We start from the raw sequence: 25262 nt of genomic DNA on the forward strand, positions 1-25262 counted from the left end.
GGGACGCGTCGCCGTACGACGACCAAGTTGAGTCAAAGCCAGTATCCGACCGAATACTGAAGACATTGTGAGCACATTGCTGATGAGGCAGCACGCTCACAACTCCCCGCGATCGCGATCCACTAGCAAAAGCCCCGCAACCCAGAACTCCCACCCGGTGTGGGTGTGTCCGTGGGAGTGGGTGTATGCGCCTTCTCGCCTCACCTCTGAGAGTTTTCGACGCACCTCTGGCTCAAATAGCGGGGGCAAGTCGGGGCAGAAAATGGTTCACGGATAAGAAGGACAAAGTGATCTAATCTCAAACTACCAGATGTGTTTCGGGCTCGAGACGCCCGCCACGATACTTGGCGCCGGCCCGCGTGTACCCTTCGCGGTACACTGTAGGCTGCACATACGCTCTCCCCCATCATTCCACCGCAATGGCCAACGTTCAGTTCACCTTCCAGCTACAGAGGCTCGCTGCATACAAGCCGAGCGACAGCCATAAGTCAAAGAACACGTTCACCTCGGGACGGGCGATCCTCGAGCGCGGGGGATACGCAACCAAGGGCGAAGAGGGTGCGCCATGCTTGCCCGTACTCTGCAGTCCTTGCATCTAACAAAGAATGGTTCAATCGAAATGCAGGGTGGGATGCTCTCGAGAAGCTCGCGCTCGCGGCGCTGGACCAGGGGAACCTCGAGGTTGCAGACGTGCGTGCATCCGTCTAGTCCCTTTCACCTCTCCGCTCATGCGGTCTCCCTCGCGCGTTCTGTCCCTGCCTGTGCTCAGCGGTGTATCAAACTCTTGACGGACAAGTTTCCCGGCTCTCCACGCGTCGACACTCTTGCTGGTATCCGCATAGAGGCCACAGAGCCCCCAGAAACGGCACTCGCCTACTACGATGACCTCCTCGAAAACGACCCCACAAACTATGTATGTGCTTTCGCATTCCATGCGCATTTCCCCTCGCCGACTCTCCCACTCTCGCATGTATAGGCTGCTTGGCGGCGAAAAGCGCAAGTGTACCGCGCGATGGGCAAGCTTGACCGTGCAGTAGATGAGCTCTCCGGCATGCTCGACACGTTTTACTCCGACATCGACGCGTGGCTTGAGCTCGCGGACGTCTATGCGTCATGCAAGCTGTGCGTTCCTGTTCTCGCCTACTCCCGCTCCGCCCCTCTCACACCTTCCCGAATATCGTGCAGGTACACCTACGCACTGCAGTCGCTCTCGCACGCGCTCCTCCTGTCGCCCCAGAACCCTTCGTATTTCCTCCAATATGCCGAGACGGCGTACCTCGCGGAGGATGTCCCGCTCGCGCTGAAGATGTTCCTCCACACCGTCGACATGACCGACGATGATGACGGTGATCTTGCGCCCAGCGACTCCATCCCGACCGACATCACCTTGCGAGCGTGGTTCGGTGTCAAGCTCGTGCGTGTTCCATTCTCGAACGGACCCGCGTACTCATCAGGCATTCGCGCTAGTGTACGCACAAGCTGATCCAGGATCCCCGCGCAAGCAGCAGTTCTGCGTCGGACACACCCGCACCCAATCCCTCCAACCTCTCGCTCCTGGACGACCTCTCGACAGAGCGGCTGCGGACCGCATACCTCAACCTCAAGAACGAGTCCCCGCCGCAGGGCGATTCGGATCTTATTGCGGCACTGGCCACACTCGTGAAGTAGTTGTACTCGACGATGCATGTATTATACCCATTTGGAACACGGTTGAGTACTGAAGTACTTTTACACGGCCTGGCGGGCAAATTGGAGGGATCGTGCGGTGTGGATGCCTGTCATATCATAGATGTATAGGCGGGGGCATATGCATGCGGATGGTAAAGTACCATGAAAGCGAGATGCGAGTGATACACAGAATGCGACTCTAAACTACAACACCGACACTCCGAGTAACCGTCGTGGGGGCCCGCTAAGGGTCGAGTGCTTGGACGTCTGATGCGTCTAGCGAGTGCGTGGGTGGCGAATTTACTTCTCAGGGTTGGCGTTCCTGGAAGCAAAGAAGTCAGAACAGAGGAATGGGAGAGAAGGGTGGAAAGGATATGGGAGGTGGAATCAGATAGGAGCGAAAGACATAAAGATGAATGTTTTTCCACATGAGTTTTGTTCGGTGTGAACTATGCATGATTTCGAGTATCATCACGGAAGCGGCCAGGGTATATGGGTGAAGATGTGGCCTCGCTGCGGAAGGGGAGAAGCGGAAAGGAAAGTGGAAACTCACATTCGCCTCTTGCCGTTGGGCAGCAGGGTGACATTTACGAAGCTGCAGGGTTCGTCAGCACTAGCAAACGATATGTAGAAAAACACTACTCACCGACGGTTGTAGAGCATCCGCTTCTTAGCACGTCCCTTCGGGATCTTCTTCTTCTCCTGCTTTTCGACCTTGGGGGTCTGAGACTTGACTTTGCCGGCACGGGCGAGAGATCCGTGAACTAGAAACACATATCAGGGGAACCAGAGCAGCACAGTGAGCACAGAAACAAGCAGGAGACGGCCAGACAGGCTAGGCACCTTTTCCCATGTTGTCTTGCGGTGGGTGAGGAGGTGTTGATCGCGCCTCCCTTGGTCCTGTACAGCTCGAGACGCATTTTTGAGCTCCGCTTGAACTCTGATGACTTGTATCTCAACGCCACTTGCGGCTCCGACGGTCCGACGGTCTGGTTTGGACCGATTGAGTCCAACTTTACGGCGCCTATTCCAAGTGTTCGAACTGAAGTGAGCTTGTTCAAAATGTGCCCGTTGTCCCTCACTGGGTCGAACTTGTGTATAACATCTCATCTCATCTCATCTCATCTCATCTCGCACTACCACCTGAATCCAAGGGAAATTCTGGGATTCTGGCAACCAAGCTTCGACTGGCAAGAAACCATCAACGCGCGCCCAGAAGAAAAGTAAGTAGCAAACTCAGGCAAACTCCCCACTTGAGGTATTGACATCGATCGACATACCTGCCCGCCCTTGAGTTACTAGATCCTAGACCGTTTCTCTATCACGAATTTGGGAAGCGTGACGCATCACTTCATTCGAGCCGGTCCCCAGCTTCAGTACTTGCTATTACTGTCAGTGCCACTCTCCACCAACCCTTGCCCCCGCCTCCGGAATCACAGGGTACCCTGTGTCCTCGCGCCACGCGCGGCTGGTACTTATCGTGACTTGTGCGCATCAATAACAGCCGTGGCCAAACTTCCTTGGCCACAAGCTTCCATCCCATATGGCACCTGAGCTTCCGCTGCCCACAAGACTGCTCGTCAACCAAAGAGCACATGCTACACACAGCCGATGCCGAACCGGACGGAAGCAGTGTGTCATGCATCGTGACGGGATCGTCGTGTTCATAGTTGTAGTACATACAGTGTCCACCAATTCCGTTGCCCAAATCGCACCGCCTCAAGTCCTCGTGGACGACCGCCTGGCCGTGCTGGCCCCGCGCCGGCCGAAGGATATCGAGTGGGCGCTTCAAGCCGCAGACCCGCCTCACGGGCAGAAGGTGACCGTGTAGTCGGCGGCCAAGTTCGAGTCGCACGTCCAGAGCGCGGTGCCCGACGACTCGTCGTACGCGTACGCGTACGAGTTCGGGCAGTTACCCTCTGCGCGCGTCCATCAGCGCTCCGACTCGGGTTCGTGAGACAGGGAGAGGCTCACTGAAGTAGTCGTAGTACAGCACGCCCGACGGCGGGCACGTCGCCGCGGTGTCGTGCGAGCCGGTGCAGCAGTACGGGTCGTTGCGCGGGTCCGGCGCGAGACCGGCCTTGCACGCGGTCTTGCAGCCGACCGGGAACCCGGACGCGTCGAAGGGGCCCTTGAGCGGTTCGGGGCAGTTCGGGCCGAGGTCAACGCCGCAGTTGGCGAGGTGGCAGCCCTTGTTGTTCGTGATACTCATCGGGAGGTTATAGCCATCGACGAGGGAGACTACGTCGTCCAAGAGCATCAGTGCCGATGGAGAGCTGCTGCGGGAATTGGAACGCACCGTCGTACCAGTCCTGGAAGCCAGCACCCTGGAGCGTGAACTCGGCGACGGTCGCCGGAGGAACACCGGTGCCGGTGTGCGGGTCGCAGACGAGGCCTCCGTTGCAGCCTCCGTCGAGGCACGAATTCGGGCCCGGGTTCGAGCTGAAGTCGCAGTTGCGGCGGGCCTTGGGTCATGTGATTAGGATCGCAGCTGTGCGGGGGCAGCATCAAAATAACTTACCCAGATACGGCCAGCCTGCCAGTTGTCGGGGACGTAGAAGGAGACAGCCTGGTACTGGCCCTGGACCCAGCCTCCGGGTTGGTTCGGAACATTGGGGGCAACGTTCAGGTCAGTGAAGAGCTATAAAAGAATGAGCTGAGCGGTTCTCCGTGCCAGGAAACCATGACATACGGCAGGCCTGAATGGAGAAACCCCCGTGAGCATGGTAGAATTCCACGGAGATGGTACGTACCAAATGGTGAACGGGCAGTTGTTGTAAACAGTGAAGGTACGCGCGGAAGCACTGGTGACAGCGACAGCGAGAGCGACGAAAGTGGCCTTCATGGCGACGGGAAAGGGCCAGAGAACAGATGAGGAGCGGACGATGGAGGACTCGAGGTTCTCTGCCTCTGCCCCCTGTCATTTCCTGCATTATATACACCCCACCTCGAAGCTCGCTTCGAGCCTGACTTGCAGCGAGAGCCCGGAAGGAGCAAGGTGGCCCGCCTCCGCGCGTACCTGATCCGGCTTCCAATCACATTCTGACCGTCTTTTCGCGAGCTCCTGCCCAGCATCTCGTCTCTCGAGCATGGAGACAAACCGTTCGGAGCACACGGAACGCGCGTTCCTGGCCCGCCTTAGGCGTGGCTTGGGCTCGCAAGCAGCAATTTGAACAGAGATGGAGCGGAGTCAGCGCACGGCGCACATGGCGCGGCGGGCTTCGGGAACATTGCACGAGCGTAGGAGACAAAACGCAGCCGCTCGTGATCTTGGGCCTGGGGCGCGTGAGCCTGATAGGACTGGCGGAGGCGAGTGACCATAGGTGACCATTCGAGATATTCGCAGAGGTTTTGCCGTACGTACCTGCTCCAGGAGAACGGTTCGCATATCGCATCTGAACCGAGGGCAGTAGTACATAACAGGACCAAAACCATGATACGTAGTGCCATGGTTCCTGTCACGGTCACGGCGTTGACCTAGTGCAGCCCATCCCAGACGAAGACCAGGTACCATGGTTCCAGCCTGGTTCGCCTCACTCCACGAGAAGTCTGCCCTAGTCTGCCCCGGGAACGAAAGAACCCGGTGGCAAGTTTCCTGGGCGACACGCTGGAACCATGTTGTCTGGTCTTTGCTTGGTGTGACGCAATCCAGACAAGGACTATGACAGTGACAGGAGAGCCGGTCCTAGCATGACGGAGGTCCAAAGTATCCGGGCAGTTGCCATCCAACACGTTCCGTCGTGTAGAGCTCGCGTAGGATATCCAGTAGTTGAATCACGGTTCCAATCACCAGTGCGCATGAGCGGCCTCGGGAACGGGAAAGAAAGACTGGAAGCGCACACGCGACGCGGTCAGGTGTTGTTGCTGGGCATGCGAGCAAAGCTGATAACAAGCCGAGCTGGACGGCACGCCGAGCAGGCCAGTGGCCACACCAGGCCGCACCCCCATGGCGACCGCGCGTCCGAGCACACCCGCGGGAAGATCGCCCGGAATGTTTGCAAGTGTGGATGGATGATCGGACGACACAGCTTCGGAGCTCGTCAGGAACAGCTCCGTGACCAGAATACGTGCATGTGCCCTACCTCTCGACCCAACACCTCTCAGCCGCCCGTCTCCGATTCGCTATCGACCAGGGCATATTCGGGACGGATGGCCTGCGGGCGCGGCCACTTGTCGATATGTCCCGCGTTCAGCATCGTCAGCGAATGTGCCGTCCCATTGCCCTGGGCATTACGGTGTCCCATCGTCAGTCGTTGCATCACAACCCCCAAACCCACATGGGGCTCCAAGGAGCAGGCACAAAGAAGCATCACTCACCACCATAGAATGAGGGAAACCAAGGTCAAACGAGAGCACGCCTTCCAGAAATTTGACCTGCTCGTCCGACAGCTTGATGTCGAGCGCCTTCATGTTGTCCTCCAGTTGCTCCACTTTCCGTCCACCGACGATCGGGAACACGTACGGAGCCTTCTGCATCACGTAGGCGATTGCCACCGCCTGTATGTTCGCAGCACCGACCTGCGCCGCGACCTCCTCCAGAGCTTTACAGACCTTGCGTTCGGCCTCCATCCGAAGCCAGTCCGGTCGAGATATCGTCCGGCCTTCGACAACGTAAGTGACCAGATAATAAGCGACGGAGAGACTCGTCGCACCGTCCCCACCCGATCCCTTACGCCTTTCCTCCTTTCCGTCCGTTCGGATCATCCCCCCGGCGAGCACTCTGAACGGAGCGAGTGCCAAGCCTGCGACCAGAGTGAGCATTGTTGACTGGACAGTTCCCACGCGACACTGACCTTCGGATCGGGCCATGGGAAGCATGTCACGCTCGAAATCGCGCTGCATAATCGACCAAGATCCTTGGTACATGACGAAGGGAGTCTTGCCTGCCATCCGAGCGTATTGATTCGCTTTCTAGATAATCCACGCTGGGGTGTCAGAAATTCCCTGCAGAGTCGATAATAAGTCTTAATAGCAAAGTCCTGATAGAAGATATCGGTGCTAACTAGATGGAGAACTTTTCTGGCCGCGACAAGATAATGGAGGCCATTCATGACCTCCTCCACTGAAGTGTCCCAATCCCACTGGTTCCTAATCCTAGTATGAGCGCTGACAGACGATGCGGTGACACGGATGCACGTACCCAATGCAAATGCAAGATATCAATATAGTCCGTGCGCAACCTTTTGGGAGATTCCTCCACGGAGATGTGAAGCGACTTCAAGTTGTTTCCCGCATAGTTGATCTTCTGCGCAATGTTCGCACCACGCTTGTAGTTCGTCGTATACTACATCCTCGTTGGGTATATGCGCATGAACGTTTGAACAACGCCACGCACCTTTGTCGCAACGACGATCTGGTCGCGAATGCCACGCGCCTCCATTCACCCCCCCGATGAACATCTCCGAAATCTCGTCCTAGTAGTTATCCGCGGTGCCGATGAGGTTGCCCACGGCGTCGTGGTACGCGTCGAGTAGCTTCAAGCTCGACTCCTTGCTCGTCGCGCCCATTCCGATGGACTCCCACTGGTCTCCGATGTTCACGGCTCACAAACACATTGGAGAGACGTGTAAGCCCGCGAGGGGCGACAGCTGGTGGTAGCGACCGAGCATTGTCTTAGGCTCGGGGGCTGCCATCCAAATCTTCGGACTGGCTGAATGATGAGGGGAAGGGGGTGGGTTGTGAAGCCGACGTCTTTATATTCAAGGCCCCACAAGCTCCGACGAACTCGGTTGCCTGTGAAGTCAGACTATTGAGATGACAAAATTCTCTGTGAGCAGAGTGACAAGCTTTTGGAGTGAACGACCCACCGTCTTCCCTAGACCCACCGGCATCTCCGGGAGGATGCGGATACAAAAAACAGGCGCGATCTACGACATATTATAGCACGATAGTATTTTCTTGAAATAACTGCATGGCACTTGGAGGAAGCAAAGCAAAGATGTATGGTGGTGGTGGCACATAGGTGAGGTCGGTAACGATATGTATCCGAATGCGGAACCAGCGTCGAAAACAGCGTCACCGAAAGTAGACGCCCGACATCCGCTCTTGCGCGTGCCACGACGGCCATGCTCTCCTTCATCCGCCCTGCCCTCCGCCCCGCCGTCGCCATTCGCCATGTACGACCTCATCGTCAAGTACAGTCCCTACGCGCGCTCCATGTTTCGCCAATAGGTTCGTCTGAATCCACATGCCCTCAGTATGCGTCGTTTGACACGTCCGCGCAGGACGAAGCAAGCAGCCGGCGCGCGCCGCTGCTCAGGAAGAGGACCTCTTCGCTGACGAGGACGAGGACGACGACCTCTTTTCCGAGGCTCTTGATGCAGGACCGCCTCCCAAAATGACCACGGGTGCAGGCGCCACCGCGCCAGGGCCCACCGAGGAGTACGTGCACGTCGGCAACCCGAACAGGCGAGGTCCTGCCACCGTCCCGACCCCGGTCCGCTTCAACAGGCTGTACGGATTCATGGAGGACGTGCTCTCGGGCAAGGACAAGACGCGGAAAGTGAGCAAACGCGCGTGGCCCAGGCTGCTCTCCCTCGCCACCACCGAGGAGGACCTGGAGCGCGTCGTCGACCTCATGCCCCGCTGGCGGAGGCAGCCGCAGGGTTGGACTCCGGCCTGGGGCTACTATCTCGCGTGTGAGTGTCTCATTTCCCCTGTTCCCCATCGCGCCTCCGTCTGAACGCGTCCCTCCCCTCCCCGCGCCCTGCGCCAGTGCAATGCCACGGCAAGAAGCGACCCGACCTCACGGTGCGCGTGTTCGGCGACCGCCCCAAGTACGGCGTCGACCTCTCGCTCGACGCCGCGCGCCTGGTCCTCCTCTCGCTCGCCGAGCGCGGCGCGCGCGCCGACGCCGTTGCCGTCGCCGCGCTCTACCCGCTCTACTTCCTCCCACCCGCCTCGGCCGACCTCTCCTCGCTCGCGTATCTCCTCCGGGCCCTCCTCCACGACGTCGCTCCCGCGACAGCTGACCAAACGGACGCGGACCGCGCGGCGATCGACGTCGCGCGGGGGCTCCTCCCGACGCTCCAGCAACTCACCGAACAAAACACGCTCGAGCCCGAACGGAACGGTGGCGCAGTCGACGTGCGCGTCCACACTGCGAACTCGCTGGTGATTGTACGTGAGAAGTACGCGGGGATTGGAGAAGAGATGCAGTGGCTCGAGGACTGGCTCAAGTCCCATTCGGAGCAGGCACAGCAGTGAGGGCCGGCGCGAGGAGGGCGTGGTACGGTACATACATCTACTGCGTAATCATCGCCATTAATACATACAAAATATTCCGCCGTCTCTCCGCGCGCTGTGCGATGTGACCGTCGACCTACAAATGTGCAAGAGGAACAACGCTCAGGCGCGCTCATGCAAACGGGTAGGACCTCATTTTCTTTGTCGCGCGCACAGAATTGCCCTCGAAATGCGACCTCGTTCGCGGACTGGTCAAGTCATCTATCTGCGCCCAGTTCACAAACACCCTGTAGCCGTACACAGGCACATGAAGCCACGTGCCTTGCTGCTTAAAAGCACTTACAAATACAGTGAGCAAACCCTAAACACAGTCTACATCAACCTTCGAAAAGGGATCCAGAGAGACCACCCCTCAGAACGTCAAAATCCGATACTTCCGTACACTCGAATGCTGAGAACCAATGACCGTCAGCGCACGCAAACACCAGAGAACGGGAACGACGCACGCTAGCCACTGTGACGAGCGAGTCCTCCGAGACCATCACCGCGTCGAACTCGCCCTCCTCCCCGTCCGCGAACGGCCGGCACCGCCGCAGCACGTACGGCAGCCCCGAGCGCACCTCCTTCGTGAACACCCGCTTCGGCCGGAAGACCGCCAGCTCGTCGATCACCCGCGCCTCCGCGGCCGCCGCCTCGGCGACGCGCCAGCGCCGGACCGCGAGCGGGTTGAAGTCGAGCGCGAGCACCGCGCGCTGCGAGTCCGGCTGGGGCAGGACGAACGTCTGCCCGTGCACGTAGCACACCCACACCGTCGTGTGCGTCCGCGGCGCCGCGATCAGCCGCGAGCCGTGCAGCCCCCACTCGTCCCACGGGAAGTCCCGGCGGGTCTCCCCCGGCGGGAGCGAGCCGAGCGCGCGGAGGAACGTCGCCGTCGGCGCGAGCGAGAGCAGCCCGAGCCAGGTCCCGCCCGCCTCGAGCACCCAGAGCGTGATCACGAACAGGCGGTCCCCGTGCGCGACGTGGAAGGGGACGTGGAGGGACGGGTGCGGCGTCCAGTGCGGGGCGGGGTCGGAGCGGATGGTGACGGAGTGCGTGGTGCAGATGGGGGAGAACTCGGGGTATTGGAACGTGCAGAGGTAGTCGAGGTCGGCGAACATGACTGGCTCGCTGGAGGCGCGGTCGAGGTCGAGGATCATGAGGCGGGGATCGGCTTGGCCGGGCGGGACGACGATGTCCTCGGGATGGACTGGGAGGACGGCGAGGAGGAGGTATCTGTTGGTGAGGAAAGCGAATGACGGCAACTCCGAAGCGATGACATGCTGGGACGTAACATGAGATTACGCTGGGAGACAAGTATGTGTATGCGCACCATTTTACGTTCACCTGTTTTCCAGTTCCATATGAGTAGTTCCACAAACTGTGCTTCGTCACTGGTAATCAAGACGCCCAGTAAATGTTGCGAGGTTTGGATGGCGTACGAGTACCCTCCGAGCTTCAGCGGGTGGACGAGGGTTGCGCCCTTAGGAGCAGCTGGATGGTTTGCACCAGAGAGGGTGAGGAGGTGGACAAGACAATCTTGTTTGCGGGTAGAGTGTTCGGTGCTGTGATGAACATCATCAGAGGAGTTACAGATAACAGAGAGAAACCTCATGCTTGGCCTCCGTCCTCAGCGGCGCCAAGACTGTCGAGGAATCATCGGAACAGTGAGCACCCACCTATTCGATGTATAATGCTCCACCGCCACCAGCAGATCTTGCGCAGGGTCCATGGTGAAATCTCGGATGTCGAAGTCGAGTTCGGGGGTGGCCCACTCCCTCGACTCGATGTTTCGCGAGACCGACGGTAGTTGTTTGAGGAAGACCCTGCGCTTCCCTTTGGTTTGGGCAAGCACACCACCATAGAGCTCCCAGGTGTCGCCTCTGCCCATTGGTATTTCTTCTACCCCCCGGTATTGCATCGAGTGCCACGCTTTCTGGCGTTCACGCAGCATCGCAAGGCGGTCGGACGCCATGAGGGAGCCGGGCGGGCCGTCGTCCATGCCGGCGATGGCGAGCTCGATCTTGTATTGGAAGCGGACATCGTCGTCGATGACGGTCTGCAGCACTCTGGAAACCTGTTGAAGTGGTGGGTGACAAGATGAGAGCGTGCCCGGTGGCTGTCACAAGCGCGATGAACTTTGGCTCCAGATCAAACTCACACGACGGCAGCAGAGGATGTGAATGTAATCGAGGTCGAGGAGGATAAGGATGAGGAGCTCGGTCGGTAGAAAAAGAATGTAAGACATGGCTGTGAATGAAGAGGATGGAGGAGGAGACGACAGCTGTAGGCTAAGGTAGGCTAGCCTTGGGTAGGCTTCGGTGTGTCGCCCATTCGGGATTGGCAAAAGTGAGCTCATCGCTCCAGCGGATGGCCCGGCCCGCGCCGTTGTGTCATGGATCGAGACTCGCCTGCGCCGTCCAACTCTCCGAACGCGCCGTCCTGCTCCGAATTCGCACCTGTGGGGTCTCGCCTTTGCGGTCCTCTAGACTTGCGCTCATATCCTCCCTCTCACGAGCGTTCCGACACCCAGCCGTGGACCGCAACACTTTCTGTCTCCCCGATCCCATTTCTCGCGCGGTCTCGCGAACCCAACCATCGACCCCGTGCTGAGGAGATCCTCCCTATAACAAGCTCGCACATCCCTCGGAACGTGGACAACATGAACCCCTCATCACCCGCCCCGATAGCAACCGCTGCCCACGAAGGCATTCTCCTTGATACGGATGGGATGCCCATAGAGACGTGGGGAGGCAAGTTCCAGCGGAGGTTCAAGGAGAACCCCTTCGTACCCATCTGTGAGTCGGTTATATGCGTGGCCCACCCCTCGACTCACCCCTTCCCTCTCTCTCCCCCTTGCCACGTGCCACGTAGTCGCTGGTCTTACGACCGCGTCGCTCATCATGGCGTCGACAAAGCTCCGCAAGCGCCAGAGCACGAGTATGAACTACTGGTTCCGCGTCCGTGTCCTCATGCAGGGCCTAACGCTCGTCGCCGTTGTCGGCGGCTCGTGGTACTACGGCCAGATGAAGCACCAAAAGGATACCAAGGCGGCCGCGGAGCAGGAGCGGCTCATCGAACGCCTCGCGTTCGAAGCACGGTTGCGTGCTGCCGAGGAGGCTGACCAGCTGGAGAAGCTCGAGGCAGCGGCGAGGGTGAAGATGGGCGCGGGATGGTTTGGCGGTTGGTGGGGGAAGAGTGCGAAGAGCTCGGAGGGTGACGGCAAGAAGGAGGCGTAGATGGGAGGGAAGAGTGGATGAAGTGGGCCCTTCTGGGCGAGCAGCCGACGATAGACCCACGGTTGGTATGTTTTGCACTCTACACATACAGCTAATTTCTCTCCCTGCTCACGTAGTCGTAAACACGGTCCGTGTTGTACAGTATCTCCCGGCCACGAAACCATGGCGGTACCGGTCTCCTCCTATCCCCCGTGCAGCGTCGAAATGAAGACAATCTCGTCACCATCCTTCAACTTGTAGTCGCCCTCGCCTTCGAGTTCCCAGTCTGTGTCGTTCACCAAGACCAAGACTCCAGGCCGCCTGTCGTACGGTGTTTAGCGAGCGCCGTCCATACTGCGGCGGTCGGCCTCGTGCACTCACACCGTCCCGTTCTCAATGAACAGCTCCTCGCGCTCCTTGAGCAGATGATCCCGAAGCCAGAACAAGAGGGCTGTGATGTCGGTCGGCTTTGTCGCGCCCTCCCCGCCATCTGTCGAGGCCGCCGGAGCTTTGGATCTCTCCGGTGGAGCGACAGGCACGGACGCGGGCACAGAGACTTTGTGAGAGCGTTGATTGGAGAAGAGCAGTTCCAGTCCACCGCCAAACTCGATCTTCAGTGAGAGGGAGGCCATTCTCGGGCGGGGAAGTCAAGGTTCGTGGTGGTCCTGCAGCGCGCGTGTGCCTGCGCTGACGTATGGCGCCTAAATACGATATCACAGATCTCAATGCCTGTCTGTATGTTCGTCTGTGTACCACACGGCTTTCCGATCTGACGTTACATATTTGTAGGGTCAACAAACCAATATCGGCTGAACCAGCGCTCGCTGGCGAAGGCGTCTCGGCGATTGTCCGCTGTCCACGGCCAAGCCCAGTGCCGCGTCAAGCATGGCAGCGCATAGTAAAACGCGCTCATACGCCCCTTGTCGCTCTTGGTCCGTTCCACAACCACTAAGCTTTCTTCGGACTCAGAACCAGTGTACATGACCGTGCCACCCTTTGCTAAGCGTCGCATGTTGACGGTCCGTGCGCGCCCGTCGTATAGTCGACGCACCGGTAGCTTTGTCGCCGATGAATCTCGGGAACAAATGTCGGCGCAGGCTTCCCTTCCTCATGAACCCCCAAACACCCTGGTCTCGCGACCGAGTAGAATGAACTTCAATGCGCACCGCTTTCCGCAAATCTTCACCCCGCAGGGAGCGAGGTCCGCCGCACCACTAGCGCCACGAGTATATAAACCCCCTTGCGCAGTGGCAGAGCGCATCTGTCTCCTCATCGAGCTCAACGGCTCAACATGTTCCTCATCACCGCTATCAGGCGAATTCTCCTCGTCATTTGCTCCTCCCTCTCCGACTTCCTCGCTCTCGGACGTCTTTACGTCTGGGACTTCCTGCTCCTCCTCTTCAACACCCTCACACCCGATCTCAAGCAAGGGAAGGTCATACCCTCCGGACACCCAGGCTTCAATGGAGAATGGCCCAAGTATATCGCTCCTGCCGCCGGATCCAAGCGCAGTCCTTGTCCTGGCCTGAATGCCATGGCCAACCATGGTAGGCCACATCTATCAGTGTCGAAAACCCCGCATTCTAACCAACCTTGTGACTGTAGGCATCATCGCCCGCGACGGTCGCAACATCCGCTTCTCTGAGCTCCCGGGGGCAATCAACAAGACGTTCAACATCGCCACCCCGTTCGCCACGCTCCTCTCCCGCCAGGCCGCCGAGCTCCTCAACCGCGACCCCGCGACGGCGACGATGGACCTTTCGGACGTGAACGTGCACAACGTGATCGAGCACGACGCGTCTTTCTGCCGTAAGTGCCCGTTTTACAACGCCGTCCCCCAGTGCCTGCCAAGCACGAACGTCTGACCGCTGACGCGCAATTTGCACAGGCCAGGACATTTACGACGGCGACCAGTCTGCGCCGACAGCGGACATCATCGAGGACCTCCTCGCGAGCGGCACCGGCACTGCGGGCAACCTCGTGCCCGCGGACCTCTCGACCGTGCTCGGCCGGCGGCGCGTGCGCGCCAAGGCCGCGAACCCCCAGTTCGGGCTCACCCTCGGCCAGAAGCTCATTGGGTCCACCAAGTGCGTGTCCCGCTCTCTCTTCTCGCGCCGTGGTTTCTCCCCGGGCTAGCGCGCACCCTTCGTTCGTTCGCGAGCGGGGGGAGGCACGCGCTCCAATCTTCCTGCCAGTGCCACCCGTGCCACCCCGCTCTTCCCCCCCTCTCCTCCGTCGTCGGATCCGAACAGCACTGACGTTGTTCCTTACGCCCCTACAGCGCGGCGCTGATCCTGAGGGTCTTTGGCGGGATTGTGGACGACCTGCGCGCGTTCCTGCTCGAGGAGCGCCTCCCGCAGGGCTGGGAGCCGCGCGTGCGCCACCGGATGGGCTTCTCGATGATCGAGATGAACTTCACGATCGCGCGCGTCGAGCTCGGCGTCGTGGAGGAGGTCAACGGCACGCTGAGCAAGACGGTGGTCCAGCGGGAGGACGTGGAGCCCACGGTGGCGGCGTCCGGGTCGTCGTGAGCTCGGCCAAATTGATTGTGTAGTAGAACCCCGTGGTGCATAATGGAAGGTGCCTTGACGGCGGGAAGGGCCGTTAGTGCGATCGCCCAGGGCTCTGGTTTTTTTACGTGGGCCGGCTGCCTTGCTTCCATTCGTTCTTGACGGAGTGATGAACGGCCGCCCGGGGTCATCTTGCGGACTTTGAAGTTGGGTTTGTCCCCGGCCGTCTCTCCCAAGGACACGCGCTCGACCGTCTTACGGCCAACGCACCGTCTCCTCTGCGCTCTGGGGTGACTCGTTCGGTGAGCGTCCGGGGATTTCGTTCTCGACTTCTGCGGTCTTGTCGTTCCCGATTGCGCCCAAAGGAAATCTGTACCTGAAGGCCTACGTTCCCCTCATGAACACGACGAACGGCGGTCTCCCGCTCTGGACAGCCCCGCCGGACCACAGTGAGTCGTGGGCCCCTTGCGGCCTTGCAAATGGGAGCAAGTTTCCAGCGGTGCTTCAATCTGCAGACACGACGGGCAAGACATCCATCATCCCAGCCCGTCCCAACCTCTTGCAGCCCCTCGCCTCCGCTTGTCAAGATGCTCCGGGGGCACGGCTTCGCGATGCGGACTTTCGTTCTGTCGAACATGATCTGCCGTAGCACGACGCCTTGATGATCGCTGAGCTCTGTTTGTGGCCCTTCTGCGCTTTGACATATGTACATCAGGATCTAGCCGACAGGAAGGGTGGAAGCCGCGTCCGCGTGTTCGAACGGAGCCGGCGGTGGTGCCCAACACGTCGGTTATGTGTGGAGATGGAGAGCAGGAGAGGAACGATGACACGTCGCGTAAGCAACCACTAAGCATTGTGATGCTATAGCAAGAGTGTCTATCTAGCATACACTTCCGATATCGTTCAGGGCGCGAATCTTAGGACAAGAGTGAATCGATCATTTCTCGATGACTCCTGCGGGCGGCATGAACCAATGTCGTGCAACGGACCCGTTTTTCTTCACTTGGATGTCGAAGCCCCTCTTGCCAGGCCATCGGACAGCCTGAGGACGTCAAGCGATTAGACGGGTCATCGCAAGACGGGGAACAAGAAGGGACATCATACCGTCCATGTTCGACCGTCTGCGATGATCTTCTCTACACTGTCCTGATGGGCCATCAAAGCCCGGATCTCGGTCTTCTGGATGGGTGCACGTTGACTTGAAGGCCCATGGACGTCCCCCATATCGGTGATGGTATGTACGCGTTTCGCATGGCTGAGAGCTTGCGCGAATGTATGCTACGGAAACATATGTGAGCGTGTAAGAACGCCTTTCGAGCTGATGACTCACGATATCTTTGTTAGGGAGGCTGAGCTTGATCGTCTCTAGCTCCGTGCACTCGCGGAACACCTCAAACGCGCCTTCCCTCGATAACGATAGGTTGCGCAACGCGAGGTGCGTGAGGGTGGCGCGATGCGAGGACACGAGGTTGTTCACGACGACGTCGGCCAAGACGATCTTGTCGGGAAGCTTGAACGCGATGGACTTCAGTGGGCACGACCATGTTCTCGTCATGTTGATCATCATCACCCAAAACGCGGGACTTGAGCTGCCGGGGGTAGTCACACTCTGCGTTTCGATCGCGAGGTGACGTAGGTTGACAAGTGGTGTTACCGTGGTGGGTAACTGACGTGCTGATTCCTGCCAGACGATAGTGAATCATTCCAGGTCATTAATGAACGGAAGCGCCAGAGGACTTACATAGCTTGTGAATGCCAAACTCTGGAGTTGGGGTGTATGGACCAAGAGGCGTAGCATTGAGCTCTGGTCGATCTTGGGACAACCAAGGATATGAAGACAGTCCAGCGAAGGGAGATTGGGGAGCGTCGATTCCATGATCTCAACGCTTAGTGTAGGCATGTTCTACATCAACATGAAAGTCAGTCAAATGACGATGCTATGTATCTGACAATATCGATTACCGTCAAAGTCAGTGATGTCAGAGAAGGCGTGAGCGCGGTGCTCCAGTCCGGAAGGGCATCAACGACGTTCCACGATCCCGAGTCGAGCGTCAGTGAACGAAGGCCTTGGATCTTGACGGCTTGGGAGGTCTGGTCCGTGGTAAAATTGGCAATGCATCGGAGGCTTTCCAGGGAAGGCTTGTCCTTGAGCGAGGGCAAAAAGCTCGTCACGACCTCGAGAGTGCAAGTGAACGAGCCGAGATTCTGAGAGAGGCCAATCGCGCGCATACAGTCTGCCACAAATTTTGGTTGAGGTGAGAATTTGACTGTAGGCACGGCGCGAATGTCTGAGTACAGCATCGGTAAGTTGCCGATAAGTTGCCGGAACGAGGCACCGTGCACTAACCGATGTGTCTGACATGGGTGGCCAGTTGGTGGTGCGCGTTGATGGCAGCAAAGGGGGATATTATCTGGGATGGCGTTAGAATACCAGTCGCGAGCCACGTACAACCAGCTTACCGATGGGTAGCGCTTGGCCTGACGGAGTCCGAAGGTCAAGGTCCTGTAGAGCCGCGGAGTGACGGCGGAGAGGAAGGACCTGCTGACGAGCGATACCGCAACCAGATCGTTCCCCGCGAGGTAGGCGAAGATGAGCTCGAGGCAGTCGAAGTTGAGGTTGTCCGCGGACACCATCGCTGCGTCGTGGTGGCTCTGGTAGAGGAGGGAAGGCGCGCAGGCGGTCCGGGCCAGGCGCGCAAGATCACTCGGCAGGTGCCGGCGCTCGCCCACGCGCCGATCCAGCGGCCAGACGGGCGACGGTGGCAGACCCAACTTTGCCGTCCGCCCTCCTCTCCCTGTCCTTGCCGTCCTCCTCGTCGTCCCCGACGACGATGCCCGGCTCCTCGCCATCGCTAGAGTCCCTCAGCTCCCCCTCCCCCTCTCCCGCACCCCCGCCCCACGACGATCCAGAGACCCACGACGACCAACACGCCGCCCTTGACAGTGGCTCAGAGCTTTCCGAGCTCACGGAGGACGAACAAGACGACGCCCGCGAGGACGATGTTCGCACTACCTCGCGGACCAAGAAGAGGCCACGCGACCGCATAGTACCCCAGCCGATGTGGGATTGGGCCATGAAGAAGAAGCCAGAGAAGAAGGACAAGCCGGATGTGCGCGACGAGCTGCTAGAGGAGGAGGAAGAGGAAGAGCAAGCCGGCCCCGCGAAGGCCATGGAAGAAGAAGAAGACGACGATCAAGACAAGGGCTTCCTCTCCGATCGTGAGCTCACCCCAGACCCCGACAAGGACGATCCCCTCACCGACAACGAGGTCGACGTCAACGGCGACGACGACCAGCTCGACGAAGGGAGCGAATACATCGATGAACCACTATCCCCTCACCCTCAGACGGACCTCAATGGTGATGTCTCTGCCGATGAAGGCGAAGAGCCCGAGGAAGGCGAGCTCGACGAGGCGGACGAGCCCACTGCTCTCGCTTCCCCCCAAGCGGTGGCGTCGCCTGACCTCACCGACGAAGAGAACGAGAACGTTGCTGAAGATGAACCTGAAGAACCCTTGGACGACCAGCAGGCCGTAAAAGACGACGAAGACATGATGGAAGACGAGGAAGACGCGGTCCCCGATGACGTCGACATCCCCGACGTTGACGAGCCACCTACCGCCGAGGCTGTCACTCCCGCCGAAGGCATCCTGGACGCGGTGGACGCGGATCCCGACGCGACCATGGATGTCGATGAGGCTCCCGCGGTGCTCTTGTCCCCTGTCGCCGTCGCCGTGTCGTCCATCATGGCCGGCGCGAGCCTTATCCAGCCCCCTTCCCTCGGCTCCTCTCAAGCCTCTTCTCGATCCGGCTCGCGCGCCTCATCCGCGGAGCCCGAGCCCGAACCAGAGGTCGCGTCCGAGCCAGAAGTTGAACCCGAGCCGGAGCGCAAGCCTGCCCGCAACGTGAGGACCAGGAAGGGCAAGGGTGGCCGCACGCGCGCGCCGCGACGTCCTCGCGGCGCGGTCCCAGCCGAGCTCGCGGAGAACGATGTCGATGGCGAACAGGCAGACATGCACGATGCGGATGGCCTAGACGCGGACGATATGGACGTGGCCACTCCAGACATGGACCTGGATTCGGATATGCAACCCGCTCATCGCGCCGAAGCTCTGGACGTCCTCGCTCAAATTGAACTCAGGTTCGCGCTTCTTCGGGAGCGACTGTACGTGGAGAAGATGGAGTCATTGGCGTGGGAGGAGGGTCTTATTGTTGAGGGTGCGTGGCTTACTGCTACCAAACGTATCGTTTCTCATTTGTTGGTTGCGTGGTCCAGGTACCCACCCGGAACTACTTCACCTCCATACGGAATTGGACAGTCGACGAGACAAGCGTATGGAACTCGCCTCTCGTAGACGAGACTTTGAGATTGCGAATGCAGCGAAGAGGCGTAAACTGGACGAAACTGGAGCATGGACGTCATGGAGGGTACGTGGGAAGTTGCTGTACGCGTGAAGTGTCTAACGACATCTCGCGTTCCTCAGTATGAGCGCGATCAGCTGCAAAAGCAAATGATTTCGGAGACTAATGGGAAGAAACGTGAGCTGGAGCGTCAGCGACGCGCTATGGAGCGGCCCCCCACAGGTGCGTACCATTAACGTCTTGGCCTGCGGACATTCTTCTGAGCGTTGGCGTAGCTCGGGTGTTTCCTCAACCCCAGCTCGACGTTCCCCTCGCTCCATCTCTACGAGACATCATCAAATCCAGTCCGTTCAGCCTTCCCGACGCGGCACTACCTCTTGGCAGGCGTCATCGCAAGAGGGGCATTCCTCCGAACGTTCCCCTGGTCTATCCTACCCTCTCCGAGCTCTCGCGTACCGAGGTCATGCAAGATTTGGAACTGATCATGAGCCACCGCAATCACATGGTCTACAATCCTCACCGCAGTGGTCCAGAGCTCATGAGCAACGTGCTCGGCGGAGGAGCGCCTTACGGGATGGATATCCATGCGATGAACGTACAGATTCACGACGGTCCCAACCGCTTTCCGCCGCCACACATGCAGCAGCCCGGCATAGGCTTCGGACCCCCATCCCGCCTACCCCATCACCACCCAGTTCCTCCTGGCGTTCTCTCGCACATCCCTCAGATGCAAATGGAACAAGAGATGATGGCAAGTCGTCCACCACCAGTAGGTCCTGGGCATCCTTCCCAGCAACATTTCGGTCCAGGTCCTGGGCAGTCTACTCTTATGCGGCGCTCAATATCCCCAGTCCCCCTGAGCAACGGCGCCGGTCCAAGCTCACTTGTGCCTACGACCATCGGTGGTGGACCGGTCCCACCAGGGTTCGCTGGACCTAAGCCGAGCGGTGGTCCTCCGGGAGGCAAGGAGCCGAAGCGGATGAACGGAGACGATCGCATGGGCGACGTCATCGCGCAGAGGGACCGGGCTGAGCGTGAAAGGGAACGGGAACGGGAACGAGAAGAGCGAGCGTTTCACGCGCATGGACGACATGGCGGTCACCAGCACCCTCATCCGCACGGACACGGAGGACAGTCGGTGGGCAGCGGTCACCACCACTCTGGGCATGGCCATACTCATCATCACCACCATGTCCACCACCACCACGTCCATCACCAGCACGGCCCCCCTGGGCTACCTCCTAATACAAACGGAGGACCTATTAGCCCGCACAGTGCACGCGAATTCGAACAGCGTCGTCCGCGGTCGAGCGCTCCCACAGAAGTCATCGACTTTGCTGCCCCAGGACACAAACCCGAAATGTCAGCGTTTTGGAAGAATGAGGACGGGTTTCCTCCCAACGCAGGCGACGCTCCACGACGAGATCGCGACCGTATTCGCGACCGAGATTGGGAACGGGACGAAGGGAAAGCAACAGGTCCGTTGGGTCCGCCCCAACATGAACGTTTGATGACACCGTTTACAATCGGGCCCCCCTCACAGACGCACCAAGGAAGCACGCCTGGGTCCACCCACAGGAGGTCCGTGGGACAAAGCAACGGGCCTTCTAACATCCCCCCTTCCCTCCCCACCTCGCGACGAGGCTCCTGGTCTGAGCAAGACCATGGCATGCACCGTCCTGGATCTTCCTCTCACCCCCCAGGCGGCCCGTCATCGGTCGGTCGGCACACGCACCCTTCACCTGCTCCCTCATTCCACGCCGCCTTCGGTTCCCCACCCGGCCGCGCTCTTCCACAACCGGGTAGCCCGTCGGGCCCGAACTTTGGTGGCACCGTCCGCGCCACCCACTTGCGCGCCCCACTGGGAGGCCCACTCTCTCCGCCCCCATCGCATCCTCACAGCCCACACCCTCATGGCAGCCCTGTGCGTGGTCCTCGCCCAGTATCGCCCGGTCCCGCGAAGGCCCCGCTACCCAAGCTCGGCGGATTCCCGATACCTGAGAGCGGGAACATCGCACCGATCGCGATGGGATCCGGCGGCGCTTTCTCCTCCCGCGACGCGCCCTCATCTACGCATCTCCCTCCCCTCCCTCCCTCGCGCCTGGGCAGCGGCACGCTTTCTGAGAAGCCCAGCCTCTCTGGGGTGCCCCCCTTGACCAAGGTCGTGCCTGTTGACGGACCATGACGCCTGCCGCTGGCGCCGTGCGCGGCGGCCCATGGATGCTCTTGTATATACCGCCCTCGGAGCTGTGCTTACTCTTCGATGACTCCCCATCCCCGCTTCTATTCCCATGTCCGTATTGCTTCTGGAAGAATGTATGCGCTCTGTTTTGTACCGTGCAGCAGTACTAATGTACCCCAATACTATCTGGGCTCCTTCTCTGTCATCCACACCGAGCGTGATGTCCGGATCTGCTCGATGACGCGTGCCACAACGGCAAATCCGTTGAACACGGGGAACAGTGGCTCGTGCCACCTTCGGTGACTCTGTGAGTGCTCGTCTCGAGTCGCGATATCTATGCTCACCGCGACAAATATTTGTGGTATCCTCGACTGGCTTATTGTAAACAGCTGTTCTCTCCGATCGGGATGGTCGCCGAATAGCTTGTGGTCGGGTTACACGCCGTCCCGTGGCGCCCACACTTCTTCGCACAAGACCGGTCACCCGAGACAACGCCTGCGCGCACAAGACATGGGGCCCTTCTGAGTTCTCGCTTCGTTGAAGGCGATGCACGAAATCGGACGCAGGGGGCACTGATCCCTTTCATCGAACGGTCCATCCTTGCCTCCGACCATGAGAACGCAACACGGCGTTCGCCGCATCTAGAAGGCGCGCTTAGAATGGAACCCAAGGCGCGTGCTCAAGGATATCCGGAACTCAAGGACACTACCAACGTTGCTTCTAACGGGATCGCGCCGCTCGGCGCTCGCACAGACACAGTCCTGTCGGCTGCGCGACTCGCCTCGCTTGGTCCTCCGTCTATATGCCTATCCAGATGTAGAGGCCGTGCAGAACAGACACCCTGCCCGATCAAGTGGTACCTGGTGGGTATAAAATGACCACTGTGGTAGCATCCACCCATCCCGTTCCAGGTTTCTCTCGTCTTCGCAGCCTTCCTACTACGCCACTAGGCAAGCCACGCCGAACCATGTCCCGTTTCTTCTTCACGGTTCTGGTCGGGCTGCTCGTCTTCGTCGCGGAGGTCGCAAGAGCAGGCGTGGTTTGCAACGGGTCTGCACCTGCGACCTTGGCCGTCGTCGGGGTCGAGGGTGATCTACAGGTGAGTGGCGTTATATTTAGGTCTCCCAGTATCCAACTGAGCTACCATCCAGGACTACTGCGCTCGCCCTCTCTCCCCGGACTCTGGGGCACTCAAGGCGACGTCGGGTCTGGAAGCGTATGTCGAGCGTCGCGAGCCAGCGGGACGCACTACCCGTGCTACTGCCTTCGCAAGGTGGGAGGTCTTTGCACATCTCCATGTCTTCGCGCACGGACCACTATCTAAGCATCGTTTTTCCAGCACACCCACCACGCATTCCCTGGTCCAGTTGCCAACCAATGTGGGCACCCAGAGCCACACATCCTCGCACACCGGCACCCTCTTCCCTTCCTCGTCTTCCGCAGCCTTTTCCACAACGACTACGATGACCTCGAACGGCTCCCCAAAGTCATCGAGCAGCTGCAAGAAGAGCGCCCTTGTCGGTGCCATCATCGCGCTCGTGGTCATCATCTTCCTGCTGCTGCTCGTGATCCTCTGGCTGGTGGTACGGGGCTGGAAGCGGGGGTCGAGTTATCGCGGGTGAGTGGCGACGCCTGCTGGGGATATGGCGGTACCCTGGATAGATCTCTTGCGACAGTGTCAGCACGTACGACGCCGAGCTCGACGTGAAGCGACCCCGAAGGTCCCCGGGGGAACAGCCCGCGAGCGAGGCGGATCAAGTGTTCGCGGGGCGGGCGCATGGGGTGGTGCGGTATGCCTGAGGTGTTTGGTTCTGTTACATTTCTATGAGATGCGGACAAGTACATATTGTGACGATAATTCTACGGAACTTTAAACGGCGTCTTCATTTCTCCCCATTTGCGCGACCAACGTATGGATCAAAAGTCGAAGCTCTTGTCCAAGTCTTCTTTTAGGTGCTCTCGCATGCCAGGCGGCATGATCGGGTCCTTGTTTTTTGCGATATACCCTAGAACGGGGCTGTGTGAGAGAAAGGAGCATGTCATCCAAAGGGTTTCGTACTGAAAGGCATCTCGACACTCTCTTTGGAGTTGAACACGATCGTTGGGAAGTCCTTCAACACGGTAAAATCAGCGCTTGCCCTTTACAGAGTTGTGGACGGTACTTACGACGAATGGAATATCCGGTAGAGGAGCTGTATGGAGGTTCAATCGAAAGGTAAAGCCTCGGGAAGAGTTTTAAGATACTCACTTCTGTCACTGACGACGATCTTGGTAACCCCGAGCGCGGTGTCGGTCGTCATTTGCACTGGGCCTAGATGTCGAGTTGGGAACCCAAGCACGCGCAGTTCGGAGGTGCGGTCACGCGGAGGATCGTCACCCAGTATACCCTGCGTTAAATGAGCCTAGAATGCTAGCAGACGCAAGCATGATTCAATCTGGGAGGTTGGGATCTGCTACTCACTCCGAACAAGAACCACTCGAACCTCCCGTCGCCGTCTTCAGGCGAAATCTCTTTCTCTGCCTTAGGATCCAAGAGACACACTTTGTCCAGTGGCACACCCCGCGCTTCCATAAGCTCCATCACTGACGTTTGATGGGCGTATGCGTGCGCGCGGGGGCTGGTGCCCTCTGGGTCGCTCGCGAAGAGGTCTGAGAGGGTATTGCACGATCCCTGGGAAAGGTGCGTGAAGTGAACAGAAGCACCATGTCCGGCAAATGCGCGCATGTGCTTAAAACAAGCCGTATGAGCTTTAATGCTGATCAACGGAAGTACCCCAAGGGCGACGCACCATGTACTCTAGCTCAACCCATCGAGGAAGGGACTTGGGGGTCTCCTCGTCCTCCTCCATGTGTTCTGTGATCGATACCGTATCAGACGGCGCCAGTATAATGTCAAAAACGCACCGATCACGTATGTAAAACCCATCTTGGGAGGCGGCTTCGAAAAGCTTGGAAATGGCGATGGCTGAGGGTAATCAACGACGATAGATAGACGCCGATACGGAGAAGCGATTTGGTCGGCCGGGCCGTTGCCGGGCCGCAAGGCCCCTCGGGCGTCTGCGATACCAAAACGTATTCAACGCTGGCGCTGCAGCTGTCGATGGAAGTCCATCTACGGCGTCCGGCTCTGGACGCTCTATGGTGGACGCGCCAGCTAGTGCGCGGGCGAAATGTATTTCGTGGTAGTAGTACAGTGGGAAGGACACCAAATGGGACAAGAGCGGATCGCGTGCTCTGCGGCAGCGCGCACGCGGCGCGTGTTAGCGCGCGTGGCTGAGATCCCCGCGCGCGGCGTGCGCGGGCTCCGCTGAGCTCGCGGTGCTCTGAGGCACAACCTGAGCTTGGCTCTGTGAGAGAGGAGGGTGAGCTACGAGTCCCGAACACAGGGCAAAGCAAAGGCCTGCCAAACAAAAAGGGCAGAGACAAAACAAAGAGAAGGCAGAGGGTGGGAGGGTCGAAAGAACTTGCCGAGCTGACGGAGGAAAGGCGATGGAGGAGAGAGGGAGGAAGGAGGCGGACGATGCGGCGGGAGGAGCGTCGTGGTTGGAGGCAAGCCGTGGGCGTCTGCTCTCCGCCGCTCCTCCCGCCGTAGACTAGCACCTGTCTCAGTCGCTCGTTCCTCGCTTCCGCGCCAGGGCAGTCATCTACGGCGTCCGGCTCTGGACGCTCTATGGTGGACGCGCCAGCTAGTGCGCGGGCGAAATGTATTTCGTGGTAGTAGTACAGTGGGAAGGACACCAAATGGGACAAGAGCGGATCGCGTGCTCTGCGGCAGCGCGCACGCGGCGCGTGTTAGCGCGCGTGGCTGAGATCCCCGCGCGCGGCGTGCGCGGGCTCCGCTGAGCTCGCGGTGCTCTGAGGCACAACCTGAGCTTGGCTCTGTGAGAGAGGAGGGTGAGCTACGAGTCCCATTACGGGGCAGGAGCGGCGCGACGCGTCGGGCGAGGCTGACGACTCCCAAAGAAGACAGGAGCAGAGGGACAACGGACCTGCATCATCGCGCGCTGGATGTCGTCCCACACGTGTGGCAGCACAACAAGGTGGGGCTGGAGGACGTCTGCGTGCTTGCGCAGGTAGAGCTGGAAAGAGGATTGAGAGTGC

General features: G+C 59.3%; 13 protein-coding genes across 13 annotated transcripts; 6 read left to right on the top strand and 7 right to left on the bottom strand.

Annotated features, from left to right (window-relative positions):
* Positions 1-419: 419 nt before the first annotated feature.
* On the top strand, positions 420-1668 carry BXZ73DRAFT_48671 (TPR-like protein; the record flags this gene model as incomplete). Its single annotated transcript, XM_048020099.1, has 6 exons — positions 420-558; positions 626-690; positions 770-913; positions 977-1122; positions 1186-1414; positions 1468-1668. The coding sequence occupies 6 exons, from the start codon at positions 420-422 to the stop codon at positions 1666-1668; spliced, it is 924 nt and encodes a 307-aa protein (XP_047876776.1).
* A 300-nt stretch (positions 1669-1968) lies between these two features.
* Positions 1969-2521, bottom strand: BXZ73DRAFT_102479 (ribosomal protein S30; the record flags this gene model as incomplete). The annotated part of the gene is made up of 4 exons (XM_048015248.1): positions 1969-1990; positions 2222-2263; positions 2315-2432; positions 2512-2521. 4 exons carry the CDS (start codon positions 2519-2521, stop codon positions 1969-1971), a joined length of 192 nt encoding a protein of 63 aa, XP_047876777.1.
* A 953-nt stretch (positions 2522-3474) lies between these two features.
* Positions 3475-4513, bottom strand: BXZ73DRAFT_102480 (Osmotin thaumatin-like protein; the record flags this gene model as incomplete). The annotated part of the gene is made up of 6 exons (XM_048015249.1): positions 3475-3587; positions 3643-3909; positions 3968-4133; positions 4190-4309; positions 4361-4367; positions 4422-4513. The coding sequence occupies 6 exons, from the start codon at positions 4511-4513 to the stop codon at positions 3475-3477; spliced, it is 765 nt and encodes a 254-aa protein (XP_047876778.1).
* A 1255-nt stretch (positions 4514-5768) lies between these two features.
* On the bottom strand, positions 5769-7048 carry BXZ73DRAFT_102481 (NADP-dependent oxidoreductase domain-containing protein; the record flags this gene model as incomplete). Its single annotated transcript, XM_048015250.1, has 7 exons — positions 5769-5891; positions 5986-6269; positions 6321-6410; positions 6462-6579; positions 6672-6749; positions 6809-6952; positions 7004-7048. The coding sequence occupies 7 exons, from the start codon at positions 7046-7048 to the stop codon at positions 5769-5771; spliced, it is 882 nt and encodes a 293-aa protein (XP_047876779.1).
* A 685-nt stretch (positions 7049-7733) lies between these two features.
* On the top strand, positions 7734-8874 carry BXZ73DRAFT_78426 (uncharacterized protein; the record flags this gene model as incomplete). Its single annotated transcript, XM_048022880.1, has 3 exons — positions 7734-7839; positions 7893-8306; positions 8384-8874. The coding sequence occupies 3 exons, from the start codon at positions 7734-7736 to the stop codon at positions 8872-8874; spliced, it is 1011 nt and encodes a 336-aa protein (XP_047876780.1).
* A 391-nt stretch (positions 8875-9265) lies between these two features.
* BXZ73DRAFT_48599 (uncharacterized protein) lies at positions 9266-11137 on the bottom strand (the record flags this gene model as incomplete). Its single annotated transcript, XM_048020088.1, has 5 exons — positions 9266-9304; positions 9360-10172; positions 10223-10454; positions 10569-10966; positions 11051-11137. 5 exons carry the CDS (start codon positions 11135-11137, stop codon positions 9266-9268), a joined length of 1569 nt encoding a protein of 522 aa, XP_047876781.1.
* Positions 11138-11620: 483 nt separating this feature from the next.
* Positions 11621-12128, top strand: BXZ73DRAFT_48542 (uncharacterized protein; the record flags this gene model as incomplete). The annotated part of the gene is made up of 2 exons (XM_048020077.1): positions 11621-11687; positions 11764-12128. The coding sequence occupies 2 exons, from the start codon at positions 11621-11623 to the stop codon at positions 12126-12128; spliced, it is 432 nt and encodes a 143-aa protein (XP_047876782.1).
* A 182-nt stretch (positions 12129-12310) lies between these two features.
* BXZ73DRAFT_48718 (ubiquitin-like modifier 1) lies at positions 12311-12739 on the bottom strand (the record flags this gene model as incomplete). The annotated part of the gene is made up of 2 exons (XM_048020109.1): positions 12311-12428; positions 12489-12739. The coding sequence occupies 2 exons, from the start codon at positions 12737-12739 to the stop codon at positions 12311-12313; spliced, it is 369 nt and encodes a 122-aa protein (XP_047876783.1).
* A 659-nt stretch (positions 12740-13398) lies between these two features.
* On the top strand, positions 13399-14638 carry BXZ73DRAFT_48723 (Cloroperoxidase; the record flags this gene model as incomplete). Its single annotated transcript, XM_048020111.1, has 4 exons — positions 13399-13654; positions 13713-13916; positions 13996-14194; positions 14389-14638. The coding sequence occupies 4 exons, from the start codon at positions 13399-13401 to the stop codon at positions 14636-14638; spliced, it is 909 nt and encodes a 302-aa protein (XP_047876784.1).
* Positions 14639-15715: 1077 nt separating this feature from the next.
* Positions 15716-17251, bottom strand: BXZ73DRAFT_48619 (uncharacterized protein; the record flags this gene model as incomplete). The annotated part of the gene is made up of 6 exons (XM_048020092.1): positions 15716-15895; positions 15948-16298; positions 16359-16520; positions 16580-16905; positions 16965-17028; positions 17078-17251. The coding sequence occupies 6 exons, from the start codon at positions 17249-17251 to the stop codon at positions 15716-15718; spliced, it is 1257 nt and encodes a 418-aa protein (XP_047876785.1).
* Positions 17252-17448: 197 nt separating this feature from the next.
* Positions 17449-20490, top strand: BXZ73DRAFT_102488 (Sds3-like-domain-containing protein; the record flags this gene model as incomplete). Its single annotated transcript, XM_048015251.1, has 5 exons — positions 17449-18835; positions 18894-19045; positions 19102-19201; positions 19255-19903; positions 19998-20490. The coding sequence occupies 5 exons, from the start codon at positions 17449-17451 to the stop codon at positions 20488-20490; spliced, it is 2781 nt and encodes a 926-aa protein (XP_047876786.1).
* Positions 20491-22128: 1638 nt separating this feature from the next.
* BXZ73DRAFT_102489 (uncharacterized protein) lies at positions 22129-22961 on the top strand (the record flags this gene model as incomplete). The annotated part of the gene is made up of 4 exons (XM_048015252.1): positions 22129-22260; positions 22313-22377; positions 22501-22779; positions 22838-22961. 4 exons carry the CDS (start codon positions 22129-22131, stop codon positions 22959-22961), a joined length of 600 nt encoding a protein of 199 aa, XP_047876787.1.
* Positions 22962-23078: 117 nt separating this feature from the next.
* Positions 23079-24087, bottom strand: BXZ73DRAFT_102490 (DUF431-domain-containing protein; the record flags this gene model as incomplete). The annotated part of the gene is made up of 7 exons (XM_048015253.1): positions 23079-23167; positions 23221-23272; positions 23328-23353; positions 23410-23548; positions 23623-23889; positions 23951-24015; positions 24066-24087. The coding sequence occupies 7 exons, from the start codon at positions 24085-24087 to the stop codon at positions 23079-23081; spliced, it is 660 nt and encodes a 219-aa protein (XP_047876788.1).
* Between the last annotated feature and the right edge of the window lie 1175 nt (positions 24088-25262).

The sequence above is a fragment of the Epithele typhae genome (assembly GCF_022376455.1).
Source record: "Epithele typhae strain CBS 203.58 chromosome Unknown BXZ73scaffold_32, whole genome shotgun sequence".
In the NCBI taxonomy this organism is placed as follows: domain Eukaryota; kingdom Fungi; phylum Basidiomycota; class Agaricomycetes; order Polyporales; family Epitheliaceae; genus Epithele; species Epithele typhae.